At 58.0% G+C, this 10,109-nt stretch overlaps 1 protein-coding gene across 1 annotated transcript in view; it reads left to right on the top strand.

The window, feature by feature from the left end:
• Positions 1-1,390: 1,390 nt before the first annotated feature.
• Positions 1,391-10,109, top strand: part of Sim2 (SIM bHLH transcription factor 2) — a 42,719-nt gene continuing 34,000 nt past the window's right edge. Inside the window, exons 1-2 of the mRNA XM_059277524.1 lie at positions 1,391-1,565; positions 9,681-9,763. Coding sequence (XP_059133507.1) covers positions 1,391-1,565; positions 9,681-9,763 — 258 coding nt within the window. The remainder of the gene's footprint in view (positions 1,566-9,680; positions 9,764-10,109) is intronic.

Below are 10,109 nucleotides of genomic sequence, written 5' to 3'. Positions count from 1 at the left end.
CTGGCCCAAAGCCGACTGCCCGTATTCCCGCCGCCCTCTGGGTCACCAGAATCAGGGCGGTTGGGCCCTGTTTGCGCCAGCGCCCTGGAGGAGGCTTGGCCCTTGGGCCCAGCTCCCCCACCCCACCCTGTGCCCTCGGGCCCTCCCTGTGCACCCACGGCCTCTCGCTCCTCTCGGGAAAGCGCCAGTCTCCCTTTGCCCCGGTGTTTCTAGATGAGAAAGGGCGGAAAGGTCACTTCGGTGCACGTGTGCCAGTGGGTGAGGGGAAGGGGGTGATTTTTCCCCCCTTGGTGACCCCCTTTAGGTTTGCGGGCCTGTGACCCAAGGAAGGTACGAGTGTGGGACCAGCTGCAGTATGGGTCCTCCCTGAGGGGCCCCTGGCCAGCTGTTCGAGCCGCCTCTTCTGGGCCGCGCCCAGGGGTGACCTGCCCGGAGCCACCGTGGAAGCCACCGCACTCCTCCCTCCCTCCTCCTCCGCCGCACCCCCGCGCCCATCCTCTAGCTCGGGTCCTGCCACTCATCCTCCGGAGCGAGCAGGCGCGGCGAGCCCTGTGCGCTCACCCCGACTTACCCCCAGCACGGGAGCGCGCGGCTCTCTGGCGGGACAGTCCCTGGAGGCGGCGACGCGGAGGCGCGCAGGCGACTCCCGGGCCGCGGCGGGGTCGGAGGCGAGACTCACCGCCCCCGCTGCGGCCCCTCCCCCTCCCCCCCTCCCCGGGGCGGCACAACGCGGCCCAGTGCTCCGCCCGAAGGCGGGTCCGCCATAAACAAACGCCGCTCGGTCGCACGTGGACCGCGGAGCAGCAGCTGCGCCTGGCCACAGATCGCGGGCTCCGGACGCCCGGGCTCCAGGCACCCGGAACCGCCGGGGGAGGGCAAGAGAGCGCACCGAGCCCAGGCTTGGCCCCGGCCGCTGCCACCTCGCTCGGCTCCGCTCCCGCCCCATGGCTCCGCTGCCGCCGCCGCCGATGCCGCCCTTGCGTTCCGAGGGCCTTCGCCGCAGCGGGTGCAAGCCCTCCTTTAAGGACTAAACAGGGTCGCCGCCAGCTCTTCCGCACACTACATCCCCGGGTAGGCCGAGGCCGGAGAGCCTGGAGAAGAGAAGGAAAGGCGAGCAGAAAGCCAGGACTCAGGTCCGCCCCGGACAGGCCATCCCCCAGCCTCGGGCGGAGAGCGGGGCTGCGCAGCTGGTTGGCGTCAGACTCAGGGCTGGCGACTGTGCAGACGCCGCGCCGTGCTCCAGGCCGGCCCCTCGCACCTGCCGGAGCCCGACAGCCTCGGACTCACCTGACCCCTGGCGTCCCGATCCCCATCCCGGCTGCTGCAGCCCGAGCCGGATTCCGCGGGCCTGGAGCGCGGCGAGGTCTAATATGCCCAGAGCCGAGGCGCAATGAAGGAGAAGTCCAAAAATGCGGCCAAAACCAGGAGGGAGAAGGAAAATGGTGAGTTCTACGAGCTGGCCAAGCTGCTCCCGCTGCCGTCGGCCATCACCTCGCAGCTGGACAAAGCGTCCATCATCCGACTCACCACCAGCTACCTGAAGATGCGCGCCGTCTTCCCGGAAGGTGAGGCTGCAGAAGGGCTTCCGGGGACGCGGTGTGGGGGGGGGGGGGTGCGGGGTAGGCTGCTGCAAAAAGGAGGCTGCGGGGCGCAGGACAAGCCCACGCGCCCCCGGCTACTGTGGCCGAGTCTAGGAGAGGCCGCGCCTGGTGCTTCAGAGCCGGCCCGGGCAAAGGGAAAGGGACGTGGCTGCTCCCAGCCAGGCGATCCAATCACCTCTCAGCTCCGGGCAGAGTGGGGCAAACCAAGCGTTATCCTAGGTTGGTGTTTGCCAAGCTGGCACAGGCATGCTACTTCATTTGGGTTCTTTTCCCTTCCTTCCCAGCCCTTCTCACCTTCTTCTCTTTCTGTCCTTCCTTCCTACAGCAGTTCGTTCTGTTCTCTCTCTCTCTCTCTCTCTCTCTCTCTCTCTCTCTCTCTCTCCATTATAATTTTATTTCCTTTTTTCCCTTTTCCTTCCTTCTTTCTCGCTTCTGCTTTGGGTTTTTGTTCTTCTTCTTCTTCTTTTCCCATCTCTTCTCTCTTCTTCTGCTGGCGGTAAAGGACCTCGCTGCTCTGGCTTCTACAAGCGGTTGGATGCAGAGCAAGACCCGGGCAGGCACTGCAGGCCAACGCTGCTGCCGATCCGAGCATTTGCGAGCAGCGGGGGCCTTCATAATCTTGGATATCGTTTTTTTCCAACTCGCCTCCCTTTGCTTTGGGAAACGGTGACATGGAAAAGGAGACAAGAGATTGGATGAGCCGGGACATAGCCGGAAAGAAAAAGGGGAATTATTTCAAAAGTGGCGGGGCAGGCCTGAGTGTAACATTTTAGGATTTAAAAGTGCTACCTTGAGCGAGTGTCACTGGGCCGCAGCTCTCCTGCGGACTCCGGTTTGTAGGAAATAGCGGCCTACTGGGTGGGCACGCTCCAGCGGGCTTCCAAGGGTGACCAGCGGTGGGCCAGGCACCACAGAGAACCGGGTCTCGGTCCGGAGCACTGTCAGGAAACGCAGCGCTCCGAGGCCTGCTGCCTCCGGGACCTCCCGGCTCCAGGGCCCGCGGTGCAGGGCAGGCCTCTTGGGGAGCCAGCGACGGGGAAGGAAGACAGGCTTTGGAGGGTCGTTGCCCCGGTGGCGACAGGTGTCCCTGGGCCACAGGATTCCTCCATTGGTGTTGTTCACCGCCGGGCGGGCGCAGCACCCGAAATCGGTAAGCGTCCCCCTTTGCTGCTGCCACCCGCTGTTATTTCCTTTGTCTGAGTCTTAGCTGAATTTTCCTCCACCACACTGGTGGAGCTCCGGCTTAGCCTCCCGTTCTACGTCCCGGAGCCCGGGAGTAAGCGCCGGCCGGCCGACTCGGAGCACCCCGGAGCGAGCGGAGGTGGCCGGAGGAGGTGGCTCGGCCCGGCCTCCCAGCCCCGCTTCGGAGCGCTCTGCTCCCGCACCCGGCTGTCCTGAAACCTACCCGGCTGGGCCTAAGGAAGATTCCTCGGGATTTCTCCCCTTCTGCGGGAAGCTCTAGGTCTGTGATCTCTAGTCATGACGGCCAACCGTGAGCCCCTTGGCCTGAGAGGTAGAGTTGAGTCCCCGCTGCCTGAAGTTTCCGTGAAAGTTAAAAAACGACAAACAAACAAACAAACAGGAACTGGGTTTTGTAAGGGCGGCTTTTCTTCAGTCTCCTTCCCACACGGGAAAAGCAGTGTTAGCTACTGTCCTGCGATCAGCCTTCACGTCCGCTTGCTACAAAATAGGTGTGGAGCTCGGGCCGCCTACCTCGCCCAGCCGTACTGGGTTTTAAAAAATAGAAAGAAATTATCAAAAAAGTAAATGATCTGTTGCCAATGAATTCGAACAAACCAGAGATCAGCTGGCAGGGAGGGCTAGGGACAAAGGAAGCCACTCTTGTTTGGGTGCTGGCCAGCAAAGACTACAAAAACCCGGACAGTGTTGTGTGTACCACACAGCGGCCATTTAAACGAGCTCCGGTCTGGGGTGCCTGAGAAGGCCGTTGGCTGGGTCCTGCGACCCTGCGGGAGTGGGTGGTCGTGGGTGCTGCCCTGAGCAGCGGCTGCTAGTGCGTTGCTCAGAAACTGCCCGGTTGAGGGGCCGCCTCTACCTTGTAGAAGGTGACTCTGAAGGTTGGCACTCCCTGAAGGGGTCAGCCTGGAGCTATTTGGCTCTAGAAAATTTTGGAAATGGCTCTGAAATTGTGGGGCCAAAGTGAGGAAGGGGACAGTGCCCTAACTCCGCCCCCTGCAATACTGTCAGGAATGCCGTCAGAGAAGAGGTAGCCTGGCCCCAAGGAGCTTGCCCACCCACTCACCCTCCGTGGTAACACCCATCTTCAGGTGAGGAGTTAGGAAGCTGGGAGTCTCTCACCAAGAGCAGGGCCCTGTGCTTTTTAAGTATCTCTGTTAAACAAAATAAAGTGCCCCCTTCTCCCGAGGCAGTCCTCCCTGTAACCCAGGTCTGCTAAGGACTGCTGCTTTGATGCCAGTCAAGACTGTGGCTTTCAGGAGACTTGGTCAGGGCAGTCCTGGGCACTAAGAAGATCTTTCGATTAGTTCTCCCACACAAAAGGTTCTGAGCAAGAACCCAGCTGCTGAATACGGTTTTGCTCTGAGCAAGGGTGTTCATTGGGTAAAGAAGAATCTAGAAGGCCAACTTAGGAAAGGAAGTATGGAAGTAATACCTTAGAGGACCCCTTCTTAGCTGGGCAAAGTGAGGCCAAAGAGGGACAGGCCCGCATCCCGCTAATGCCGGTAACTGGCAGGCCTGTCCTCCAGTGGTGCAGAGCCCACCAGAAAGAGACACTGGGAAGGGTCAGGCAGCAAGTTGGAGAAGTCCTGCAGCTTTTGAGGCATGCTTTCCATTTTTGCTGAAGGCTTGAGGGTAGGTGGTCTGGCACATTGTCTCTGTGAACCCGGCCCATTGAGGACTCCGTGTCCTCACAGTGTTGTAGATCGAGTGAGAGAAAGCACAGAGGAGCCTTGCAACAGACAACTAAAACCACTCTTTCGCTGTGCCCAGAGACACTTGAAGAGCAGGGAGGCAGGGGCAACATCTCACGTCAAAGACTCTCCAGTTTCTACCTTTTTGTTCCAATGCTAAACTGATACGGAGGTAAACAGGGGTAGGGGGCATCTCAGCAAAGCGAGCTTTGGAAGAAGGCCTAGAAACAGGGAAGAGGGGGCACCTTAGTGAGTGATTGGGGGGTGACATAGCCTGAGCTCTGTTGAGTAATGAGGTCCAGCCTCTGGAGGGGCTTTGAAATATGGGGCAGACCCTACAGAGTGTACCCAGTTTCTACCTGCCAAACCCAGAGCACCCTTGCTGTGGATTCCGTCAGTCCACCTCCTCTAAGGGAGCCTGGATCGGGCTTCCTGTTAGTGGGTAAGGGTGTTTCCTCCGAACCCATCACATTCGTTATTCCTGGCAGGAGAGACTGGCCCAAGGCTAGGCTCAGGAATGGAATCTCCTCTGCTCCCTTTTCGTGTTGGAAGGTGAGAAGGCATAGGCGTCTTATCCCAGTGTACTTCAGAGAAAGCAAAACACACACACACACACACACACACACACACACACACACAGAGAGAGAGAGAGAGAGAGAGAGAGAGAGAGAGAGAGAGAGAGACAGAGAGACAGAGAGACAGAGAGAGACAGAGACAGAGAGACAGAGAGACAGAGACAGAGTGAGTTCAAGGCCTGAATTAAACCAGCAACTGGATTCTTTGGAGTTTAAATTCAGTTGCACACAGCCCCTCACCTCTTCATCAAAATACCCAGCAGGATTGGACTGACTTAGGTCATGCTTCTGTGGATCAAAATGATTTGATTTTGACACTTGGTGAGGGCACTCTAGCCCTATGCCTGTATGGAATTATAGACCCGGGAGGCCCTTGCTATCGAAATCCAAAAACATGTATTTTTTAAAAATAAGACTAACATTTTAAGAGGGGTGTGTGTGCGCGGTAATTGTTGTCTTTACAACCTTCTCCTTCTCTCCACTTTGAAGCCTGGCACTCTGGGGTTGGTGCAGTCTCTGTCCCAGATGCAGCTTTGGAGAGGGAACTGGAGAGCTGCACACGGTGGGCACAGGCGCCTGGCTCTTCTGGTGGCTTTCTCTTGGGTGTGACTATCAGACTGTACCCTGCACTTAATAGGGCTAAGTACTTTTTCAGCCTTGGAGGCTGCTGTCTTAGGGGCCTTCGCCTTGGTGTCAGAGTGTGCACTCTAGCCCGTGGTGGGATGCCCAAACCTTGAAACCAACCCCTTTGTCCCACCGACGGTAGGTGGCCGCCCTGCCTTCGGGACCCATCATCCACAGATACATCCTTACACAGGTCACCTTGGCCACCTGATTTGAAATGGGGATGCCAGGAGAGGCTTTTTCAGGGACTTGGGAGAGCACAGGACTCTAAGGGAGGGGCGCTGGTGAACCGGGGACAGTTTACTGGCATCTTGTCTACAAAGGAGGCACATGAGGGGTACTAGCTGGCCCTCCTGGGAAAACACAACAGAGGGCCGGATAACAAGTCTGGCTTTTACACTGCTGCATGGGCTACGGCCCTAGCGCCTGCCAAGCGGATTCATGACAAGGATCCCGGTGGTGCTCAGATCCATGTGGTAGATGGGGCGCGCAGGGGTGGGGGGAGGACCTGTGTGCCCTTGGATGAAGACTGTCAAGGAGCTGGCTCCTCGCCCCCACCCATTTTGACTGCCCTGATGTTGCCTTCCCCAGAAGCATGCCCTCTCTCCCACTCTGTAAGAGCACTACTGGGAGAGGGGAGGGGAGAGGCCTAGAAGGCAGGACCAGGGACCATGGGATGTAGTGATGATGGTGCTCCCTAACTTAGTCCTAAAACAGCGCGGGTTTTGAGTGGAGAAGGTTGGAGGCCTAGGGGAGCCCGAAGTGTCGGAGGTGATGCCCTAAACAATGGAGGTGGGAAAAAGGAGGCCAGGTCTCCCCTGTAGTGAGGCTCCCTAACTGTGTTTTTACACTCTCTTCTTTCTCTGCAAGGTGGGGGCCAGGCAAGCCTCCCCCCAGAAGGAGGGGGTGTTAATTCCATTACATTTATTTCCACAAGATCCCTGTGAAGGGTTTCTGTGTCGCCACTTTTAGACACTCAGTGTTGAGGGATGAGAGAGGATGGATGTGGAACCCCCGCTGTTTTCCCCAGAGCCCAGGCCCCCGTCTTCCTAGCCAGGAGAATCCTGCTTGTTGGTACAGTGGTACCCGAAAACCCAGAGTCTCTGCCCCTGAGTTGCAAGTGGGCAGCCAGCCTCTGAGTGAGAAATTAATTTCTCTTCCTGTCCTAAATCTCTTGTTTTGTGGTCCAGTGTTTGTGGTCTGTGGTTTGTCTGGAGGTACCCCCCCAAGAGCCTGGCTGAGACCCCCATAGTTACTCCTAAGTTGTTTGTTGACCGACTGACCAAGAGGCCAAGAGAGGAGGGACCATATGTAGCTTCTTGATGTCAGTGGCCTGCTGGGGTTTAAACTGAAGAGCAGGCAGTCCGGGGTCAAGTACTGACCCCAGGACAGCAGAGGAAAAATCACTAGAAAAGGGCATGTGGGCTTGGTTCCCTCCCCAGCAATCTCATCAATTTCTCCCTGGGGGCTCACCATGTGACCTGGCCCTCTATCTGGGGGCTCCCAGCTTGTCTTGTAGAGGTTAATAAGTGTTGGGGGGCCCTCAATCTTAAGCCTGGGATGCTGCAGGTGAGGGTGGGGCCTCAGGCTCCCTTCCCGGGAAGAAGCCGGTTTAGGACCCAGTGTGACTGACCACCACTAACTATGAACTCTGGGGCAGCCCAACCCAGTCTTCAACTCTACCCCTACTCTTCAGATAAATACATAAATCCCTTGGTTGGGTCTAGATAAGGGCCATTCGCCTGGTGCCTGGTGTTTTCCAGTAGCAAGCCTCTTCTTCTCATGACAAACCTTACTTTATTACGTCTCTAAGTTCAGCCCAAAGTTTACTTTTATGGGCTGAGTGAAAAGACCTCTCCCATAGCGGCTCCTAATGGAACAGCTGGCAGAGCCGCTGCTGTAGGATGAGGTGGCTGGTGGGGGGGGGGAGGGTGAGTGGAGGAATTGTCCCATGCAGCCCAGACACCTCTGCCAGATCCAAAAGAGGCACATTTTTCAAGACATTACAGGAAAATTATAGTGATGTCCAAAAACATCCGGGTATTTGAATTATACCGAAAATAGTCCTGTGTGCCCAGGGCTCCGCTGGTTGTGGAGACAGGACCTTCCACAGGTTTCCGGGGAAGCCCGATTACGGAGGCGGCTGGTTTGGAGGTCATTCCCAAATGGGAAGGGTCCCTGGAGGACTCTGGGAGAAGTCAGAAACATCGAGGCGGGAGGAGGAGAGGCAACTTTGCACTGGGAGTCAAGGGTCAAGGATGGCTTCATAGCCAGAGTACCACCCAAACTCAGGAAGGACCCAGAGGCAGGGGAGGGGACAGTCGCTAGGGCACATCTGTCCATCTTCAGCAATCAGATTTCCTAGACCCTTATACTAAATTCGTTCTTCTCGGTGAACCTCCTGGAATTTTACACCTTGGTTCTTTCCAAGGCTATTCCAAAGGGCACAAGGCCTGATGCCCCTGCCTTCCTCTCCACAAAACAAAGGACCTATCCTGAGGCAAAGGGTGCTGGGGGTGGGTGGGGTGTGTGTGGCTGCTTGGAGGGAGCTGATTTAGAACTGCCCTTGCTCGCAGGCAGAGGCTCAGGGGCCAGGGATAAAGGGCTGCATCCTTGCAGGGCCCTGTGGGGGGAGGGGGGCGTGTTAACTAGCCACTTCTCCCCGTGAAGACCTGGATGGGAGCAGAAATTAGAGGTTACCCTTTCCTTTAGTTTCCGAATGTTTTCCCGGAAGCCTGTACTGGTCTTCGGGGTACTGTTTTCTATTTCCTAGGTTGGAGGCTCAGAGGCCACGTGTAGATAGGGAACCATACCGAGGGGGTTTGCCTCCACGCAATTTGCTAAGGCTAGCCAGGATGCCTGCTCAGAGTGCCCAGCCTTATCAAGTGGCCGCTGACCTGTAGCCTCACACTTAAGGCACACGGGCAGGAGGAGATCTGGCCTAGCCTGCAGTTCCCCAGAGGACGCGCCTGCTGGGTCCCAGGAGTGAACACCACGGGTTCGAGCTCCTCCTGAGACCTGGTCACCTGCCTTCGGAGTGGACAGAGGAAAACCTCTATGGGGTCACAGCAGCTAGCGAGGGTGGGGTGGGGTGGGGTGGGTGGGGGGCGTGGGGAGAGGGAGACTGGGAAGGGCCCTGCTCTCTTTTCCAAGCTACACTCTGGGGTGGAAATCTCAGGTCTTAAGGGATCCCTGTAGGTGGAGGGGATGGGGGACCCTTGACTGTGTGAGAACAGACAAATGCCCTGAAAAGCCACCCAAGTGTGCCTGGAGCTCTGGGATCGAAGAGGACCGAGTTCCGGAGAAGCTGTGGGCGCCCAGAAGACAGAGGGTCACACGACCTGATGATCTTTGCGGGCTGCACAGGGTAGGGGTGGGAAGAGGGCCGGAGCGCAGGGACTCGGGGGAGTATTTACTGGTCAAATCAATACCCCCGTTTGGCTCCCAGGATGACCAATTTCAAAGCAGATTAGATTACTTAGTGGCATTTCAAATAAAACCGCAATTTCAGAGCCATGAGCACGTGGGCGACCCCCGGGAGCGGTGGGTCCGGCGGGCTCGGAGAGGGAAGGGACGGGGCCCCGGACTGGGCCTCCCACCCCGAGGAAGTTCGTCCTCGGGCTTCTGTTTGTTCGGTCCCCCTTTGGTGTTTTTTGGTTGGTTGGTTGGTTTTTGTTTGTTTGTTTTTTGGGACAGGGTTTCTCTGTGTAGTTCAGGCTGCCCTGAACTCACTCTTAGACCAGCCTGGCTTCGAACTCAGAGACCCTCCCTAGTGTTAGGATTAAAGGCACGCGCCACCGCGTCCGGCTGTGAAGCTTTGGATTTTTAAACGCCCGACACCGGGCTGAGTGTACGGGGACTCAGGAGCAGGGTGGCGGGTGGAGGTCGGAGCTGGGGAGCCCATGCGGCGGGGTTCCGCGTGTCTGGCCTGGAGCCCTGGCGTCTGTGGGTGCTGCGGCTAAACGGTTTGCTTTATTCCCTTGTCCCAGGTCTAGGAGACGCGTGGGGACAGCCGAGCAGAACAGGGCCCCTGGACAGCGTGGCCAAAGAGCTGGGATCCCATTTGCTGCAGGTAGAGAGCCAGCGTCGCGCGGGGCTGCTGTGGGGAGGGGTTCCCCGCGGCGCCTCCGGGCCGCAGTGACGCGGGGCGAGGGGACCTGGGGTGCCTCTGGTCGGGAGTGCAGAGTCAGGCCGGCGACGCCCACACCCAGCACTCCTCCAGCAGTACCGGAGTGACTGAGTCCTTGCCACCTCTGCTTTGCCCTGTGGCAGACCCGGCCGGGCACTGGAGACCAAGCTGGTGTGCCCGCAGCTCGCAAGCAGAGCGCCCCAGCTGTCGCTAGAGAAGTTGAGATGGCCGAGGCAGTACGCGAACCTTTGACTCTCCTGGGTCCCCCGTCCCAGGCCAGATTCTTTTA

The sequence above is a fragment of the Peromyscus eremicus genome, chromosome 12, assembly GCF_949786415.1.
Source record: "Peromyscus eremicus chromosome 12, PerEre_H2_v1, whole genome shotgun sequence".
Taxonomy (NCBI): Eukaryota; Metazoa; Chordata; class Mammalia; order Rodentia; family Cricetidae; genus Peromyscus; species Peromyscus eremicus.
The sequence above is the reverse complement of the archived record's forward strand: the minus strand, read 5'-3'. Positions and strand labels throughout refer to the sequence as shown.